Consider the following 21,533-nt stretch of genomic DNA (forward strand, 5'->3'; position numbering starts at 1 on the left):
ACAAAAACAAAAAGGACAATACAATACAAAAACCAGCAGCATAGGGAATTACATTCAGTTTTTAAAGTGCAATATGCATATTGCTACATACATACATCTAGTTCAGATGTCTAATGGCTACGAGGTAAGTGCTATCTCTGAAGCGAGATGTTGAGCTCTTGATGCTTCTATATCTCCTGCCTGATGGGAGGAGATTGAAGAGGTAATGTGCAGGATGAGAGTTGTCTGCAATGATTTGTTTTGCCTTCCTAATTATTCTGGTGGAATAGAGTGAGGAAAGTGTAGGGAGGCTACATCCAATGGTTTTTGATGCGCGACGTACTACTCTTTCCAGCTTTGATTAAACTTTTATAGTCCCAAACATTTACAAGCATATTAGCATATACAATATATTAAATGCTGTACCAATGGACACTGGTTCCTCTATCTTAATCTCACTATAAAGCATCTTATTACAATTGCATTCGTGTTATATTACATATTAACTTGGAATTTATTGTGTAGCTTGCTTGAAGTTAAATCTGCGTTTTTACACCCTGGACTTTTGGCAGTATGGCCTTCGGCTCCAACCCTGCACTCCACTGGGGGCCTCTCATCGCGCACTGTGCAATGAAAACTAGGCGAGTGCGCGCCGGTGCGCTGTTCAGGGGACCACAAAGTTACTGTCGCACACTACAAACTTTCAATGCAGGAATATGCACGTGTATTCATACTTAACCACTGTCAGTCCATGAATCATGGCTAATATGCAAACTTGACAAGATGCAAATATTGCCTATACTTGAATGGAATAAACTCTGTAAAGTGCATGTGGGCAGCTCTTAAAAGAGCCTTTGGGTTGTTGGTAGATCAAGTCAGCGTTATTAACCTCCGAATCCGTACAGAGTGCGTCCCTGTCTCTTCAGAGCGTAGACAACATCCATGGCGGTCACGGTCTTTCTCTTGGCGTGCTCGGTGTAGGTGACGGCGTCACGGATCACGTTCTCCAGGAAAACCTTGAGGACACCGCGGGTCTCCTCGTAGATCAGACCGGAGATACGCTTCACTCCGCCACGGCGAGCCAGACGGCGGATAGCGGGCTTGGTGATTCCCTGGATGTTATCACGAAGCACTTTGCGATGGCGCTTGGCGCCTTCTTTTCCAAGACCTTTTCCTCCCTTCCGCTTTTGATATATACTTTATTGAAAATTATTCAGGGTTTTTTACATCAAAGTACAAAAATCGATCAAGGCATTTCAATACAAAAGGGTTTCTTTTCCTTTTTTTTTTCTTCTTTTTTTTCACAATGTTAATAAGTGCCATGGTGTCAGTTTCTTTTTTTTTTGAGTCCAGAGTTCTTTGTCTTTTCAGTTCAGTTTGTATCTGTTTAAACACTACCTCTCCTGTGATGACCTCCTGGTGAATCACCATGGCACTTCTGGTGTTCCATATCTTATTAACTACAGTGCAAACAATAGACCAATAAAAGTCGTTCTCCATGGCAGACATTTTTTCCATAAAAACACCATACATTACTGCATTATATGTGATCTTAACATTAAAACCAATTATTGACATTTTCCCCCAAACCTCTCTAGACCTCTGGCAGTCTACTAGCAAATGCTCTAACGTTTCATCTGTATTACAATTTAGAACGGGGCATTTAATAGTTTTAACAAAACAGCTCCATCTTACCACCGCCCTTACTGCTAGTCTCCTAACAGAGACCAGCCACATCACATCCCTCTTTTTTTCGGAGATGTTTCTACTACTCAAATTTTTTAAACATACCCGCTTTTGGTTATCATCAAGGTTCCTGTAGGGGAAAATGCCACCGTACAGGTCCTCACATATTTTGCCATAAATGCATTTACTTGACATTTCTGTCCATTCTATATTCAGATGTGCAGAATTACACAACAAATCACCATACATCACTTTAAAATAAGGCACTGAGCTTCTTGCCCGACCTGTGCCGGCCCTTCTTTTTGGTCCAGCTCAGTGCCTCCCCTATCCACATAGCCCTCCGTTTAAAACCAGCTGCTACATTTTTACAAAACGACATTTTTAGTTTAAGTCCTAAGTCCACAGCCCCAAGGCCTCCATTATTTGTACTCTTATACAATAGGTTTCTCTTTGTAACTTCTCTAGTGGTTCCCCATATGAAATTAACTAGTGTTTTATTTATGTGTTTCAGTGTCTGGTCCTTGGGAGGAAATATAGTCGCCAAAAATATCAGTTTTGCCAATACATATGTCTTAATAATCATAATCTTTGTTCTATAACAGCATGATTTGTTTTCCCATTTTTCGAAGTCCTCCTTTATTTCTTTATTTTTATTATCCCATTTTTTTTCATAACTTCCATTATTACTAAACTTTACCCCGAGTACTGTCATTGTTTCTGTGTCCTTTATATTTAGATTTGGCTTTGCCTCACTCCTCCCGAACCAGACACCTTCAGTCTTATCATGGTTTAATCTGGAACCTGAGATCTCTTCATAAAGTGCTAAGTGCTCATGTATGATGTCTAATTCATTCTTATTTTTAATTATGATGTTGATATCGTCGGCGTAAGCCAAAACAACGACTCGCTCTCCACCACTAGTTTTTATACCTGTGAGCCTTTTATCATTCTTGATCTTATGTAATAACGGATTAATAGCTAAGATATAAAGTGCAGCGGACAAGGGGCACCCTTGTTTCACACCCCTCTTAATTTCAAAGGTCTCTGTTAGAACACCATTTACATTAACTTGAACTGTGGACTGGACATACAACAATTTGATCAGATTAATAAAGTCATGATGGAAGCCGTATACCTTTAAGACCTCCCACAAATACTCTCTGGAAATGAAATCAAAAGCTTTTTTCTGGTCTAAGCTTATAATAAAAAAACCCTCATTTGTATACCCACTTGTTATATCCCTTAAAATACCCAAGTTATCCCACATCAACCTTCCCTTAATAGCACATGTCTGTTCTTTTTCAACAAGTTCTTCTAGATCTGTATTTAATCGATTAACTATTATTTTTGCAAGTATTTTATAATCTACATTCATTAGCGTAACATGTCTCCAATTATCTAAATTATAAGATGACCCTTTTTTATATATAAGCGATATAACCCCATGGTAGAACGATGAATGCATTTTGCCTTCCTTGATCCCATCATTATAAACAGAGGTTAGCAGTTCTACTAATTAATTTGTGCAGGAGAGATATATCTCATTAGGCAGACCATCAGGGCCTGGGGATTGACCCTTACTCAACTGGACAATTGCGTCCCTCACCTCATGTTTGGTGATTTCCCCACCCATAGAGTTACGGCCAACCTCCCTCAAATCAACTGAATCAAGGAAAGCATGCAATTTATATTCATCAATTGTAGTTTTCTGGTACATTTTTTCACAAAGCTTTCTAACCGTTTCTCTTTTCATCTTCTCATCTTCTACCATTTTCATTTAAAATTGCGCTGACATGTTTACTTTGTAGTTTCTTTTTATACATATTTATTAGACAAAGTGCATTGCTGGACGCATTTGTGTCATCCATGCCTGCCTGAAGGCAGAGACCCTGGGAGACATCGTTTAATTTGGTCAATTCAGATTCCATTTCAGTTAATTTGTAATTTTCCTCATCAGTTTTATTAGCTTTTGTTTTTAGATTTATAGAATCCGCCATTAATCTACTGTAGCTTCCATTTAGCTCTTGATTTAATATTTTACATTTATATTTAAAGTAATATCTTAGCCTATCTTTAATAATTTCCCATAAATCAACATATGATTTAGTTAAAACATTTAAGCTCTTGGCAGTTACCACTTCCTTCTTTAGTTCTGTAAGCACATCATTATTCTTTAAACAGTTCACGTTTAATTTCCAAAAACCCTTCTTTTCTGTCTTGCCAAACCTCAAGAGCACTACTACTGCTAGGTGATCTGAATTGACCAAAACACGTGTCTTATAGTATATAGGGGTAATATTATCATTTATATATATACATGCGGTCTTTCCTCTGCCGCTCATTTTGATGTCGACTTAATTCTAGTTACATTTCAGAGAAATGTGTTGGAAGAGAGGCGCACTAGAGCTTTTATATCTTCAACAACACACATGTAGTACTACAACTGTGTGGCTGTGCGCCCCACCAATCATAGAAACGGATGAGAGCGCGGGCTGAGTGTGTATGAGCTCCCCTCCAATCAGTACCAGTGGCTGAACGGGTCCTCCCAGAGAAGGAGGTTCCTGACTGGAGACGGCGTCTCAGAGCCATTGCGATTAAATGAAGCAGTTGGCGCAATTTTTGCTACAAATCTTAATTTTGCAGAGATATACTCTGTCAAGAACCAAGCTAGCAGTCCCAGAAAGCTCGTACATACATACGAATCATCGGCTTCTTGTTATAAACTGAGTGTCTTTGTCCTGTAAGTAAGCAGGTAGTCATTATTTGTAGGCAATCAATGCCCTTTACATTTAGCTTACAGTTAGTGTCACATTGCATGGATATTCAAGTGCAGGGCAGGCACATTTTAGTTCTAGTAGTAGTCCACAATAAACACCAATTGTGTCCAAATATTGGAAGTTTGGCCACATTAATATGCTGTGAATTAGATGAGTGTGTTCATTATTTCATTAAGACAAGAGATGCCTTTTACTTGTTTTTGTCTTCTTATACACCATACGAACATAAATAACACATGTGTTATTTTGTCACTGACTGAAATAGATAGTTATTTTGTCATAGAACATAGGCCTACAGCAATGCATTATCAGTTTGCTCTGGAAACAAGTATTGCATATTATTTATTATTACAGCAGCTCCAGTAGGCTATGACGTTTCAATCGGTGTCAGTGGACGTATGGTAATGGCACCTCCCTTTCTCTTCGCAGATTGGATGAGTAAGCCTGGGACCGATGCTAGGTACCTCCCCAAACCAGAGCATTGACTCTATGGCTCTGCCCCGAACTAGGCGGTTCCTTACCACTGACCAATCAGAGGACGACAGCGCAGACAAAATCAGCAGTTTGCGCTGCAAAAGACACAATGGCAAGAACCAAGCAGACCGCTCGTAAGTCCACCGGCGGCAAAGCGCCCAGGAAGCAGCTCGCCACCAAGGCAGCTCGTAAGAGCGCGCCGGCGACCGGTGGAGTAAAGAAGCCTCACCGTTACCGTCCCGGTACAGTGGCTCTGAGGGAGATCCGTCGTTACCAGAAATCCACCGAGCTGCTGATCCGCAAGCTGCCCTTCCAGCGCCTGGTGAGGGAGATCGCCCAGGACTTCAAGACCGACCTGCGCTTCCAGAGCTCCGCCGTCATGGCTCTCCAGGAGTCGGCCGAGGCTTATCTGGTCGGTCTGTTTGAGGACACCAACCTGTGCGCCATCCACGCCAAGAGGGTGACCATCATGCCCAAAGACATCCAGCTGGCCCGTCGTATCCGCGGAGAACGTGCTTAGACTAATCTATCACTGTCACAACCCCAAAACGGCTCTTTTAAGAGCCACCAAATGTGTTATTTGAAGATAAATCATTCCTTTGATATAGACTAAATACTCATTCTAATTTGCATAAGCTTGTATATCGCCTTCACACAATTTCCGGCCCTCGGAAAAGCAATCCACATTTTTTGTTGTGTAATCCATAGTACTGACGGAACCAATTCATAGCACCACCCCCTCAGCTCAGCATGTGGGGTAGCTGGCCAGCCATAGGGAATAGTCCGTGTTTCACCCAGGTGGATTCCTGTTCCAGTCAGGCTGTTGGGTGGCGTTTTGTTTGTGCTCGTAGCATCGAGGTAGGCTCTTGGTTTTACTAATATAGGGTTACCGTCTAGGTTGATTTATGTCAACAACCTCCAGTTTATTTATGTTTTACTCTTTTTCCTTGTCAGAAATTGTGGAGCTCTGTGGAGCCCGTCAGCGTGTGTGTGTGTGTGTGTACACAGTTCAGAGAAACCAAGGTAGGTTTGCTTCGTACTGAAACGGCACAAACGGGCCTTTAATTCAAGTTTAATTGTTTTCCAGTTATTTATGCAAATGTGTGCTTGTCTCGTTGTTAGACGCAGAGGCGAGCGGTGAACAAGAGCCTGGCGTGTGTGTCCCCGTGTGTGTACACCACACGGTCTTGAGGTAGGCTTGTATCCGTATGGCTTTTTATTGAGAACTATGCAGGGTTTTACAATTTATGCATATATTACATTGAAGTTACATGTTTCAATACAAAAAATATATCAAACAATTTTGTTTTCCTACAATGTTAAGTGCCATGGTGTCAGTTTATTTTTCTTGAGTCAAGAGTTCTTTGTCTTTTCAGTTCAGTTTGTACTTGCGGTCCAGTAAAACTCTTTCTCTACGGTAGACATTTTTTCATTTCATTTTCTCAAATCCCCCATACATAGCAGCATTGTAATTTACATTCATTTTAAAACCAATGTGTGGCATTTCCCCCACACAAATCTAGACCTCTACCAGCAGGTGCTCACTTGGTTCATCCTCATCACATTTAATTAATGATTGAGCATTTAACAGTTTTAACGAAGCAGCTCCATTTTACCACTGCTCTTACTGTATACAGCTAGTCTCCTCACAGAGACCAGCCACCTCTACCCCCTTCAGATTGGATTTTGTGCCCCTCCAGTCCAGATTGGCCAGTAGTATGTCTACTCTACCCTACTGTACTAATATTTTAATGTTTTACAAATGTTAAATCTACAAGTTCTTCATGATTATTGTAAATATATACATGTTCAAATTAATTGAATAGTTAATAGAAATACAAGGTAATATATGCATGCAGAAGACATTATAATGCTCAACATATTTGTATTTCTGTATTTGTTGTTGGTGCTGCTGCATAATTGTAGCCTTTTTCAAGCGTCTTTTTGTTAATAGGCGACTATTTGTTATACATAGGAGGGTTTGAAAAATTAAGTGCCCCCTTTAGAAAAAAGTATGCCCCCCCTGCTGATTTGTGCCTGGAGGCGGCACTGCCAGCCACATGATCATTTCATCAACATTTCAGTCCAGTCAATATTTAAATGTGCATAATTTAACCACAAATCACCGTACATGACTTTAAAGATAGAGTGCCACATTTTTTTAATTGTTCCAGTGTTTCATGTGTCTATGAGGCAGTCTTTGTTTTATGAATAAAATGTGTTTATATTATGTTTATGTTTATATTACACAGACGGTGTCCCGACCGAGCGAACACACTGACTGTTTTACCAACAACCTGGAGTCCCTGATCACCGTAACAGGGTAAGTGCTAATTTGCATAAGCAGCAGTGCAAAGTACATTTAATGCACTTTATTAATTGATGTATGATTGTTTGGCTACATCAGTATTGTATTCAGAATCTGATTCTGAGTACAACCATGACAAGCACTTTAGCTATATGGTAAATTGTGAGGCTACTCAAGGTTTGTATTCCATAACAGATTGGGCCTCATACTGTGAACCGCTGTGACTGCTTTAACCAAAGGGTTAACTAGTTAACCGCCAAAGATGGATATATCGGTTAAGGGTGATATTGCAGAGTTGTATTGTGCTTATTTGCAGTGCTTAACCGTGTGTTTATGGACATGGTAAATGAGTGCATCAAATTATCCAAATCCCTTTATCTGTGTAGTGGAGGATTTAGTAACCTTTTATTGGTAATCTGTGAAAAGTGAATATACGTTTTAAAGGAAATGTCAGTACTTTCTCAGAATGAAGAAAAAGTTATATTCCCAGTTATATAAAAAGTTATATTCCCATGAAGCAACCGACAATTATTGTTCACTCTCCTTCATATATGTATTCCGGGTCTCCCACCCTGTAATTGGGAGTGGTGTAGTATTACTGTGACATTAGGAGTACGTGGCGACTCCATTTGGTTACATATGTGTAATCCAGGCTGTTGAGGCCACCCACTGCCTCACACAGCTGGGGCCCTAGGCAGTGTGTCTGGTGTGTCAAAAGTTGGGGCTTCATTTTCCCATCTAGTGGGAGCTACATGGGAATGCCCATGGGTTGAGCATTCCTGGTCAAATCACCCATATTCAGGACAGCTGAGACACCTGGCTGCTGACAGGCTGGCTTTTTTTTATTGCTGGTTTTGTGTTGGGCCTAGTATGTGCAAGAGAATGTTCAGTGCAAGTGCCGAGTGTTCCTTATCCCAGTTCAGTTTTCTCTTCTTTGACCAACAGCAATGATGCTCAGGTGCGGTGGGTCTAAATTACTCAAAAGATTCTGCTCAGCCAATCAATGAAATGATAAATGGTACATTATTATTTACATATTTTGTTGTATTGTCTTAATCTGAGGTATTGAGCTGCCTATATTGCAGGAGGGGCTGAGGACACTTGTAGATCTGCTATTTTCAAAATATTTTTAGAGACGTACAAATATACACTTCTAGCTATATACTTCTATATACTATAGTTCTCATACTTGCATAGCCTACTTGCGTATGATAAATCAATACATCTTAAATTAATCAATCGAAAAAAGTACACACTCTCTGACTCTCACTCTCACTCACACACACACACACACACACACACACACACACACACACACACACACACACACACACACACACACACACACACACACACACACACACACACGCACACCATTCAAAACAACTTGTGTGGCACAAGGTGCGGCCAGATTTTAGTGATGAGAGAGCCCGCCTTGGAACCCAGTTAAATTTAATTGTAAGTAAATGTCATATAACAACAAGTCGTCTCAAGACACTTCTACACGCAGAACCCAGAGGTCTCAGGTTCAATTCCAGGCTTCTATTCAGCAATGTCTCTCAATGTCAATATCTTCCTGGGGTCAACACGCACGCACACATGAGGAACAACTGCAATTAGAGAGAAAAAGCAACTGCAGAGGGTCAGCTAAGGGCCGATTCATACTCCTATTTTAGGGGGGGGGGGGGGGGGGGGGGGGTGTCATAGTATCGGTCACGGGAGAAGGAAGAGAAAAAAATTGCTCCTACGGTGACAATGACATTGAACCCAAACGATGCACTTTCCTCATTCCTCAGCCATAAAGATGTGCTGCATGCATATTATGACAGCTTGACAGCATCACCATGGCACCTCGTGATGGATGTTTATCAGATCAAGTTCTACCAGCTAACCATGTGTTTGGTTTGGCAAGGTAGCTTAAATGGTTGTGTTTTCCTCCGTTGATGAGAAAGTCCACGGCATGCAAATTGAAAAAAACAACACACCCTACAAGCTAGACTTGATTTGATTTATTAGACGTAATAATTGCATGTCAAATACTTCTCACAGGAACGTCAAGGATAAATTGCCAATAGAACACTGTCTGGAACAAGGAAACTTGAGAGACAAAACAGATAGGTATAGGCCTACATGAAGAGTGATTGATGAAGGACATGCCAGGATTAAGGATTATTTATTTATAATCTTGGCATGCCACTACGATGTTTTCGATAAAGTCACAACGTGGAAGCAAAGTGTTGCCATAGCGACGGGAAGCTAAAATACGGTAAATGTAATAGTATCAATGATGGATTCATAGAAATCAACAAAAGACGAGCCTTCTCATCTTGGCACAGCTGGGTTTAAACCATATGTCATAGATTGACACGCTTGTCCATGTATGGACAGGTTGATGACCCCTGATCATCACAATGTTGTCCATGTACAGACAGGTTGATGACCCCTGATCATCACAATGTTGTCCATGTATGGACAGGTTGATGACCCCTGATCATCACAATGTTGTCCATGTACGGACAGGTTGATGACCCCTGATCATCACAATGTTGTCCATGTATGGACAGGTTGATGACCCCTGATCATCACAATGTTGTCCATGTACAGACAGGTTGATGACCCCTGATCATCACAATGTTGTCCATGTATGGACAGGTTGATGACCCCTGATCATCACAATGTTGTCCATGTACGGACAGGTTGATGACCCCTGATCATCACAATGTTGTCCATGTATGGACAGGTTGATGACCCCTGATCATCACAATGTTGTCCATGTACAGACAGGTTGATGACCCCTGATCATCACAATGTTGTGGTGGACATTTTCACCAATAGTTTTTTTATTTGTTGCTGCGGACATGCAGAGAGAGAGAGAGAGAGAGGGAGAGAGGGAGAGGGGGAGAGGGGGAGAGGGGGAGAGGGGGAGGGAGAGGGAGATGATTAATTTGATGCACTTCAATAACAATAGCTGCAATCGCAGGAAGGCCAAGAGTAGATTGCTCACATTGCCACACTGCAGGAACAGTATTTTCTAGTTAATAGTTGTGAGCTTGTAGATTGGCTATTTTAACTATTCAAATATGTTTTTCAAAAATAGCAAAAAAGATCGTGTGTGTGTGTGTGTGTGTGTGTGTGTGTGTGTGTGTGTGTGTGTGCGTGTGCGTGTGTGTGTGCGTGCGTGCGCACGCTGTGGCTCCATACTGTATGAATCCATAATGTACCATAATGCTAGTCTCTCTCCCTCTCTCTCTCTCACTCTCTCTCTCTCTCTCTCTCTCTCTCTCTCTCTCTCTCTCTCTCTGTCTCTCTCTCTCTCTCGCACGCTCTCTCACTCTCTCTCTCTCTCTGTCTCTCTCTCTCTCTCGCACGCTCTCTCTCTCTCTGTCTCTCTCTCTCTCTCTCTCTCTCTCTCTCTCTGTCTCTCTCTCTCTCTCTCTGTCTCTCTCTCTCGCACGCTCTCTCTCTCTGGGTAGTGATTTGAATGTAATTATTTTCATATTTTGAGTTCATGACAATTAGAATTCATGATATCAATGCACACCTTAAAAACGGATTTACATGATTCAAAATATAAAGATTAAATAAAAAAGGAAAGGAAAAGAGAAACATCCAATTTACAATTTACAATTACAATTTAGGCATTTAGCAGACGCTCTTAATCCAGAGCGACTTACAATAGGCAAGAACAAAAAGCATGGGAATACATCACATATGTAACAAAATGCATTTATCGCGAAACATGCGTAAGCTAAGACCGTGACTAGAACATATCTATATAATGACACTATACATATAAACTATAACTAGAACATATCTATATAATGACACTATACATATAAACTACACATATGTGCTATACTATGCTGTACATATATACTATGAAGTGCTATGACTACATACAATGCACTTATTGTGCTGTCTACATGACATGCTATAAGTCTGTTTCAAATGCTATATAAGTCTAAGAAGTGCTGTCTAAGGGGGTAGGGTAAGTGCTATGGGCCATGATGGAGTCTGAAAAGGTGGGTTTTCAGACTACGGCGGAAGATCGGGAGTGATGCTGCAGTTCTGATTGCAACGGGAAGTGCATTCCACAGTTTTGGGGCCAGAAGGGAGAAGAGTTTGGGACGTGTGGAGCGTTGTCCCGGCGTTTTTAGTTGTTGTCCCGGCGTTTTTATCCAAAACAAATGCCTTCAAATGGAAAACAGTCTCCTCCCTCCTGGTCCTTTTTTGTACGCAGAGCGAGGTACACAGAACGAGGGCAGAACCGGTCCAGCGGATTCACCTGTTATCACTGTATTAAATACACAAAATCAACCGTTATCAGCACCTTTGAATGCGGCCAATATGGCCATACTGGCATACTCACCCAATACTGAAACAGTGAGTATGAATACGGCCAATATGGCCATACTGGCATACTCACCCAATACTGAAACAGTGAGTATGAATACGGCCAATATGGCCATACTGGCATACTCACCCAATACTGAAACTGAGTATGAATACGGCCAATATGGCCATACTGGCATACTCACCCAATACTGAAACAGTGAGTATGAATACGGCCAATATGGCCATACTGGCATACTCACCCAATACTGAAACAGTGAGTATGAATACGGCCAATATGGCCATACTGGCATACTCACCCAATACTGAAACAGTGAGTATGCCAGTGCGGTTGATTTTGTGTATACAGTGATAACGGGTGAATGGGGTGCAGCACCGGCCGTTCTCATTCACCCAAAGGAATTATCCTTGTTACCTTTCTAAGTGAAATCTTAGTAGTTAACAAAAATAGTACTGTCACTTTAAGACCCTTTGAAAAAGCAAACAATGTAAATAGACCTCAATAGACCCAAATAGTAATTTAGAGGACTCTGAAAACCCACCTTTTCAGACTCCATCATGGCCCATAGTACTTACCCCCTTAGATAGCATTTCTGTAGACTTATATAGCATTTGATAGACTTATAGCATGTTATGTAGACAGCACTATAATTGCATTGTATGTAGTCATAGCACGTCATAGTACATATGTATAGCATAGTATAGTATATATGTATAGTTTATATGTATAGTTTAATTATATAGATATTCCACTGTTACGTTCTTAACTTACGCATGTTTCATGATAAATGCTTTTTTATGTGATGTATTCCCATGCTTTTTTGTTCTTGCTTAATGTAAATCGCTCTGGATTAAGAGCATCTGCTAAATGCCTAAATTGTAAATTGTAAATTGACACCAACACATGAAGGAAAGATCATTTGAGTGATTCTCAGTAAAATCATGTTGTAAAGATTCAGCGTCATACATATAGCCATAATCCATCGTTACAAAATCCCATTGTCTGAATAATGTCTCTATATAGCATTTTAAGATGTCACAGTTGTTGTATTGTTGTGATTGGTTGAGAATAGAGTTCATGTCCCGTGATGATGACAGATGATCTGGATGTAGCGATGGCCGATCCAGAGCTGGCCTAATCCTATTGGCCAGCCGAGGGATGGTGTGCTCATTACACCATTATGGTGCAACCAGAGTATAGACTATATAGGCCATATGGAGACAAATCTGTGGACAGATCAAAAAGTGGTCTGACACGTTGTCATAACTAGAGTTGTTGTCATAACAATTTATATGGGACGGGCTGTGTGTTGACTCTCTTTTGTCCTAGCCAAGAACTAATGACCTCACTAAGCCGTTCACAGAATCTTGTAATTCTAGTTATTATGGTATGGTACTCACTGTAAAGCCTGCCCTCCAATTCACACACTTTCATCTTCTCCATAAAATCAGGTGCTTTTAGTGCTACGTTCTCATGCTTTGACAGATAGGCTCCAGAAAAACGGCCAGCATTGTTACCGTCACAACAGTAAGCGCTCCAGAAATAACTGGGCACGTTCACTCCTTTTGCCACTCCCCCTGTCTGTGTTCCCCTGGCTGTCGATAACCGGGAACCCCCCCCCCGAACCTCAAATGACGTCACATTATAGGCTACAGAGCCGAACCGACTTTTATTCGTCTCTAAAATAGGAGTATGAATCGGCCCTTAGCTGACCCTCTGCAGTTGCTTTTTCTCTCTAATTGCAGTTGTTCCTCATGTGTGAGTGCGTGTTGACCCCAGGAAGATATTGACATTGAGAGACATTGCTGAATAGAAGCCTGGAATTGAACCTGAGACCTCTGGGTTCTGCGTGTAGAAGTGTCTTGAGACGACTTGTTGTTATATGACATTTCATTACAATTCAATTTAACTGGGTTCCAAGGTGGGCTCTCTCATCACTAAAATCTGGCCGCACCTTTTGCCACACAAGTTGTTTTGTGTGTGTGTGTGTGTGTGTGTGTGTGTGTGTGTGTGTGTGTGTGTGTGTGTGTGTGTGTGTGTGTGTGTGTGTGTGTGTGTGTGTGTGTGTGTGTGTGTGTGTGTGTGTGTGTGTGTGTGTGTGTGTGTGTGTGTGTGTGTGTGTGTGTGTGTGTGTGTGTGTGTGTGTGAGAGAGTCTAAAATGAGAAGCTGCATCTCAAAGGGCTAAATGACATCTCTGTACATTCTGACCTCATTCTGAACATAGACAATGAATCACAATGCAACATGATGAGCTGTCAATCATGCTCTGTCAGTGTTACAGGAATTCAGGCTCTCTGTGTTCACATTCCAAAGACAGAAGCTAGTTTCCAGTAAGGAAGTTAATTCAATATAATAAACATTGCAACAGGGCTGCCAAGTATTAACACCTTTGCACGCCACATGCCACACCTGCAATTCCACATGCTCATTTTTCCCTCTCACTTCTTCATAATTGACATACCTTGCTACTCGGGGCCTGCCCTACTTGCATCGAGGGCAGGCATGCTCTCAAATGCCCCCGCAACCTATAGTCAGAGGCCTGGAACACATTTATACATTTATCAAATGTTATATTAAATAAACTGCAGGCCGGCTTCCGCTCTTAGTTATTTTCATAGGAGGCCTTCCTATGTTTCACCTGCAGTCTCAATTGAAATGGGCCTCCACCCTCAGGGGGGGCCTCCACCCTCAGGGGGGCCTCCAAGCGCCGACTGACCTGCAGGTGTCAGTCAACCCCCCGCCACCCTTGGCCCTCTCTCTCTCTCTCTCTCTCTCTCTTTCACTGCCTTGCTCTCTCCCACGTTGTTAAATTACACCTATTTCCGGTTAATAACCTGGTTAAAATGTGCAGCATTGGGTAAAGGGGAGACACTATATTGTGAAGGGACGACAGGATGAGGAGAGGTGTTGTTGCTGCGTTATTGTCGCGAGTAGTGGCTGTGTGCGATATTGACCAGTCAAAACTATTGATATCAATGTGTCAATGCATCAACAGAATAATTATGTCATAGGTATACATATGGGGGCCTCATATTTGGTCTTGAAACGGACCTCCAGATTCAGATTCCTGAATTCGGGCCTCCAGATTCCTGGTTCTTTTAGATCTCCTTTTAAAACACCTTTCTGTTTGCCGCTGCCTTATACACAGTTATTTCCCCCCCTTTCTCCTCTTTTTCCAATGAATAGACGCTCGAGGCATCACCAAAGGTTTAGTTGTTTATTCGCAGACCCTGAAGTGTAGTGTAACAACAAGTAGGTCTATATGCCACCCAACCTAATAATATACTGTAGCCTATATTCTATAAATGTTAGAGGTGAGTCGTTTGAATGCCTTTTTAATCCATCAATGAATACCTCATCATCGTCTTGGGTCATCCTTCTGCAGATATTATTGGAATGCATGAAATGATACGAATAGCTCTCTCTCTCTCTCTCTCTCTCTCTCTCTCTCTCTCTCTCTCTCTCTCTCTCTCTCTGCACTTAATGTTTGATATAGTGTGTGTGTGTGTTTGCGTGTGTGTCACTCGCACGTGCGCGTGCGCGTGCGTGTTTACCCCAGGAAGATAATGGGGATCCTAATAAGGTCCATAAACAGAGCGATGTACCTTTTTTTTTGTATCCTTTATTTACCCAGGGAAGTAGCTGAGCACAGGTGCTCATTTTCAGCAACGCCCTGCACACAGAAACAGACACGCACACACACCCACATTAAAACCTGGGAGCTGACCAGTACAACCACAGTCTTATACTGTTGGCCACTACTCAGCTCCAGGGGGAGCAGTTGGGGGTTCAGTGCCTTGCCCAAGGGCACTTCAGCGGTGTTGGGTGAGTGATGACAATCACTTCCCCACCCAGATTTGTCCTGCCCGTCTGGGGAATCGAACCGGCAACCTTTGGGCAACAAGGGCGCTCCTCTAACCCTTAGGCCACCGCTGCCCCAAACAATGTGCATTGTGCACACACGCAATGACCTCACCACCACAGTGACACTGCCATGCACCAGCGAGGCGTGCGTGTGTGCACATTGTGTATTTGTGTGTGTGTGTGTGTGTGTGTGTGTGTGTGTGTGTGTGTGTGTGTGTGTGTGTGTGTGTGTGTGTGTGTGTGTGTGTGTGTGTGTGTGTGTGTGTGTGTGTGTGTGTGTGTGTGTGTGTGTGTGTGTGTGTGTGTGTGTGTGTGTGTGTGTGTGTGTGTGTGTGTGTGTGTGTGTGTGTGTGTGTGTGTGTGTGTGTGTGTGTGTGTGTGTGTGTGTGTGTGTGTGTGAGAGAGAGAGAGAGAGAGTGTGTACTTTTTCCGATTGATTAATTTAAGATTTATTGAGTTCTCATACGCAAGTAGGCTATGCAAGTATGAGAACTATAGTATATAGAAGTATATAGCTAGAAGTGTATATTTGTACGTCTCTAAAAATATTTTGAAAATAGCAGATCTACAAGTGTCCTCAGCCCCTCCTGCAAGGGCTGAGGAACATGCAGGCCGTGACAGGTGTATGTGTGACATACCTTGCTACTTGAGGCCATACTTGCATCGAGGGCAGGCGTGCTTTCAAAAATTAAGTGCCCCCTTTAGAAAAAAGTATGCCCCCCCTGCTGATTTGTGCCTGGAGACGGCACTGCCAGCCACATGATCATTTCATCAAGATATTTGTAGGGAAAAATGCCACCATATAATTATAAATCATCACATATCTTACCATATATACATTCTCGACATTTCAGTCCAGTCAATATTTAAATATGCATAATTTAACCACAAATCACCGTACATGACTTTAAAGATAGAGTGCCACATTTTTTTGAATTGTTCCAGTGTTTCATGTGTCTATGAGGCAGTCTTTGTTTTATGAATAAAATGTGTTTATATTATGTTTATGTTTATGTTTATATTACACAGACGGTGTCCCGACCGAGCAAACACACTGACTGTTTTACCAACAACCTGGAGTCCCTGATCACCTCAACAGGGTAAGTGCTAATTTGCATAAGCAGCAGTGCAAAGTACATTTAATGCACTTTATTAATTGATGTATGATTGTTTGGCTACATCAGTATTCAGAATCTGATTCTGAGTACAACTATGACAAGCACTTTAGCTATATGATAAATTGTGAGGCTACTCAAGGTTTGTATTCCATAACAGATTGGGCCTCATACTGTGAACCGCTGTTCTTTTTTGTTTTGGGATTCAAGTCTGCTATAGTTTTTACATTTGTTTTCATTGTGCTATTTCATATAGTGGCGTTTTAAAAGGGTCCTCACTTTGACTGCTTTAACCAAAGGGTTAACTAGTTAACCGCCAAAGATGGATATATCGGTTAAGGGTGATATTGCAGAGTTGCACTCAAGGACTACTGTCCCTTTTACAGTGTGGTGTTTTTTTTTGGCTTTCTGCCTTATTATTCCTTTGCAGTGCTCTATTGCAGTGTTTAATGCCAACTATACTTTAGTATTCCTTTGCAGTGATCTATTGCAGTGTTTAATGCCAACTATACTTTAGTATTCCTTTACAGTGATCTATTGCAGTGTTTAATGCCAACTATACTTTAGTATTCCTTTGCAGTGATCTATTGCAGTGTTTAATGCCAACTATACTTGGCTCAGAGTGATATTGTGCTTATTTGCAGTGCTTAACCGTGTGTTTATGGACATGGTAAATGAGTGCATCAAATTATCCAAATCCCTTTATCTGTGTAGTGGAGGACTTAGTAACCTTTTATTGGTAATCTGTTAAAAGTGAATATACGTTTTAAAGGAAATGTCAGTACTTTCTCAGAATGAAGAAAAAGTTATATTCCCAGTTATATAAAAAGTTATATTCCCATGAAGCAACCGACAATTATTGTTCACTCAACTGAACACTTCCTTCATGTATTCCGGGTCTCCCACCCTGTAATTGGGAGTGGTGTAGTATTACTGTGACATTAGGAGTACGTGGCGACTCCATTTGGTTACATATGTGTAATCCAGGCTGTTGAGGCCACCCACTGCCTCACACAGCTGGGGCCCTAGGCAGTGTGTCTGGTGTCGTCGTCGTCCCCCCCCCCCCCCCCCAGCCTGACGCCCCAATACAAGCATATAAGCTTTCAAAAATGGGGCTTCATTTTCCCATGTAGTGGGAGCTACATGGGAATGCCCATGGGTTGAGCATTCCTGGTCAAATCACCCATATTCAGGACAGCTGAGACACCTGGCTGCTGACAGGCTGGCTTTTTTTTATTGCTGGTTTTGTGTTGGGCCTAGTATGTGAAAGAGAATGTTCAGTGCAAGTGCCGAGTGTTCCTTATCCCAGTTCAGTTTTCTCTTCTTTGACCAACAGCAATGATGCTCAGGTGCGGTGGGTCTAAACATTCTGCTCAGCCAATCAATGAAATGATAAATGGTACATTATTATTTACATATTTTGTTGTATTGTCTTAATCTGAGGTATTGAGCTGCCTATATTGCAGGAGGGGCTGAGGACACTTGTAGATCTGCTATTTTCAAAATATTTTTAGAGACGTACAAATATACACTTCTAGCTATATACTTCTATATACTATAGTTCTCATACTTGCATAGCCTACTTGCGTATGATAAATCAATAAATCTTAAATTAATCAATCGAACAAAGTACACACTCTCTCTCTCTCACACACACACACACACACACACACACACACACACACACACACACACACACACACACACACACACACACACCATTCAAAACAACTTGTGTGGCACAAGGTGCGGCCAGATTTTAGTGATGAGAGAGCCCGCCTTGGAACCCAGTTAAATTGAATTGTAAGTAAATGTCATATAACAACAAGTCGTCTCAAGACACTTCTACACGCAGAACCCAGAGGTCTCAGGTTCAATTCCAGGCTTCTATTCAGCAATGTCTCTCAATGTCAATATCTTCCTGGGGTCAGAGATGGGCAAAATACATTGAAAATGTATTTTGTTACAAAATACAAATACTGGGTCACAGAATGTATTTAAATACAAAATACAAATACTGGTCTGAGAAATGTATTTGAGATACAAATACGTATTTTGTATTTTGAAAATACATTTTCATTAAAATGTATATAATAAGTAAATTCATAATTAATTGCCAAATATTAAATTAATGACCTGTCAGAATGTCTAATACAGGGGTAACCAACCAGGGGTTCGCGAGCTACCAGTAGCTCGCACGAGCCATTCAAGTAGATCCCGGTGTGAGCGGGTGTCAGACTGCAGTCCATCACTACCAATACACAGAACGTGCATTTAGAATAGCTCGCAGTGATGGCCCCAGACATGTGGAGTTTGTTTGTTTGACTATTATGCACAACTTCCACAATCTCCACTTAGAAGCTTGTTCACCTATGATCAAAGTTACAGTAGCCCTTGCATGGAACTAGTTGTGACTAGTGCATTCCTTTAAATCCTGGCATGCTCTTTTTATCGTTATCTAATCACTCATCATGTACGTACATGTACATGATGGTTTTGACTCTTATCTTTCTGTTTCCATTGTTCCATTGTCATGCATGACATCACAGCTATGCAAGGTCTAAGACTGTCTCTAGGATGTCTCATCAAGATGTCACCAACTATCGAAGCTACCGTACCAAACCAAATAGTTTCGGTTTGATAAGGTAGAACTGGTAGAACTTGATCTCCTCATGACCTCAAGCAACCCTGTCCTCTGAAAAGCAAGCAGTCTCTACAATAACCATATAACACGCACCCACTCACCTCTGCACCTAAATGGCCCTTTTCTCATGTTATGTAACATGCGATGGAAGCACTAACTGTACTGATGAGACCCAATTATTGAAACCTCAAATATGGAATAAACTGTCATCATGCCACAGTTAATGACCGACTTATAGTCACCTGGTGGTCATAAGGTTTTTTTAACCCTGGCATCTCCATTTTGTTTGGGCATGTCATTATAGGCCAAGTGCCGTAAATTGACTTTTCTGTATTATTCTAGTATAATTTAAAAAATGTGCAGCACATTTAGTTTATTATGTATTCATGGTCAAATTATTGATCACACAAACAGGAAGGTAGGAGCGCACACCAGTAGTGGGGAGGTGCTGACCGCAGGAGATAACTATGACTGAGAAAGGAGAGAGGCCGCACAGCTCGTAGTCACGATGCCATCAAAATCTGTATTGATCACAAATGTTGTATGTCTGTGGCATGAGGAAGGGGGAGAGACCCCCACACCGCCACTTGCTGGTTCAAGAACTTTATTTTAAAGAGTCATAGCAACGTTTCGGCCTTCCGGCCTTCTTCAGGCATAGTTTGAGAATAGGCTGACATTCATTAAATACATTAAATAAAAACAGTAGGTTTAGATTGTATATAGTAATCATTCATCAGATAGCAGCTGTGAAGAACCCAGTCATGTGACTTAAAGGTGCAGTACTTCTGTAGAACATTCCTAGTATATTATTGAAAGTCACCAATTACAACAATACAGGGAATAATATATAAGTCATGCCATAATACATAAGGAAATCAACATACAATTAAAGAAGTAAATAAATGTCAAAAAGGTCCATACTCAAACAAGAGTGGACATAAAGGATAAAAAAGAAGACACATGGTGCTTTTAGTACCCCACTGGACATGAAGTTCAAATCAATAATATAATTAATACATTTTATGGATTACAGCATAACATTTAATAATAGCTCATCATTCAACCCTTTCGGGTAGAGGGTTTGCAATGTGTGTATCCAGTAAGCCTCGCGTTGTTTGAGCAGGACATCATGGTTACCACCTCTGGTTGGTAGTTTGACTTGTTCTATACCAATAAAGCGAAAAGTGGAGATGTCATGTTTAAGATCATTGAAATGAATGGCAACAGGATATTCACGGTCATTTCTTCGAATAGAGCTCTTATGTTCACTCATTCTCTGTTTTAACTGTCTAGTAGTTTTCCCAATATATGCTAAACCACAGGGACATTTGATCATGTATATCACATGGGTTGAGACACAAGTTATAATGCTGTTAATCTTGAACTTCTTTCCAGTATGGGGGTGATTAAAAGAGGACGTCTTGTGTGTATTACCACACTGGGCACAATGGCCACATGGATAATTGCCCTGTGGCAGAGGACTCAATAAGGTCTGTCTAAGTGAAACCTTAGGGGACTGAAAGTCAGAATGTACAAGTTGGTCTTTTACATTTTTTTACTCGTTTAAAAGAAAACAAGGGAGGGTACTTAAATAATGACAATAATTCAGGGTCAGAGACTCAGAGGTTAAAATGTGCCAGTGCTTTTTGAACATAGCCTTTATCTTACGAGAGTGAGGAGAATATGTGGTGACACATGTTACCGAAAACTTTTTTCTTTGTTTTTGTCAACAGTTCTGTATATATACTTGTGTCTCAACCCATGTGGTATACATGATCAAATGTCCCTGTGGTTTAGCATATATTGGGAAAACTACTAGACAGTTCAAACAGAGAATGAGTGAACATAAGAGCTCTATTCGAAGAAATGACCGTGATTATCCTGTTGCCATTCATTTCAATGATCTTAAACATGACATCTCCACTTTTCGCTTTATTGGTATATATACTGTATATGTACTGTATGCATTTGTATGCATTTGTCATTTGAACATCTGTAAATGTGAATATTCATCGAACTGAGAAACAAAATATTGTGCTATATAAGCAATTAATTTCATGTCCTTTGCGTTTTGTTTTATTAAAAAAATCCTCAACAAATAAGATAATAATAATATGTATATTTCTAATACATTTGTCTTAATATTTAAGCATTAATTATATAACTATCAGTTATTTATTCTTAAACTATAGTCTCTGGATGTGTGCACACATCGCAAAAAACAAGTGTTTTTTTTAACAAATTTTAGTGGTAGACCATGGCTTACAATTGGGAATAAAATGGGCTCTTGGGCTTGAAAAGGTTGGTTACCACTGGTCTAATACATTGAAG

At 41.0% G+C, this 21,533-nt stretch overlaps 4 protein-coding genes across 5 annotated transcripts in view; 2 read left to right on the forward strand and 2 right to left on the reverse strand.

Moving 5' to 3' along the window:
• Nucleotides 1-21,533, reverse strand: part of LOC306936382 (uncharacterized protein) — a gene marked incomplete at its 5' end in the record, with an annotated part of 450,465 nt that overhangs the window by 3,942 nt on the left and 424,990 nt on the right. The window lies entirely within an intron of this gene.
• Nucleotides 864-1,410, reverse strand: LOC306937514 (histone H4-like; the record flags this gene model as incomplete). Its single annotated transcript, XM_079521344.1, has 2 exons — nucleotides 864-1,163; nucleotides 1,378-1,410. 2 exons carry the CDS (start codon nucleotides 1,408-1,410, stop codon nucleotides 864-866), a joined length of 333 nt encoding a protein of 110 aa, XP_079377470.1.
• Nucleotides 5,026-5,436, forward strand: LOC306936400 (histone H3.2-like; the record flags this gene model as incomplete). The annotated part of the gene is made up of 1 exon (XM_079519895.1): nucleotides 5,026-5,436. One exon carries the CDS (start codon nucleotides 5,026-5,028, stop codon nucleotides 5,434-5,436), a length of 411 nt encoding a protein of 136 aa, XP_079376021.1.
• Nucleotides 5,663-21,533, forward strand: part of LOC306936384 (microfibril-associated glycoprotein 4-like) — a 34,088-nt gene continuing 18,217 nt past the window's right edge. The window contains exons 1-5 of one of the 2 annotated variants that reach the window (XM_079519877.1): nucleotides 5,663-5,774; nucleotides 5,871-5,939; nucleotides 6,039-6,108; nucleotides 7,169-7,239; nucleotides 16,473-16,543. The gene's annotated coding sequence lies outside the window, so the exon portion shown is untranslated. Of the gene's footprint in view, nucleotides 5,775-5,870; nucleotides 5,940-6,038; nucleotides 6,109-6,555; nucleotides 6,633-7,168; nucleotides 7,240-16,472; nucleotides 16,544-21,533 lie in introns of those variants that run through there. The other variant, XM_079519878.1, reaches the window with a different exon arrangement.

Source organism: Electrona antarctica (genome assembly GCF_951216825.1).
Source record: "Electrona antarctica genome assembly, chromosome: 14".
NCBI lineage: Eukaryota > Metazoa > Chordata > Actinopteri > Myctophiformes > Myctophidae > Electrona > Electrona antarctica.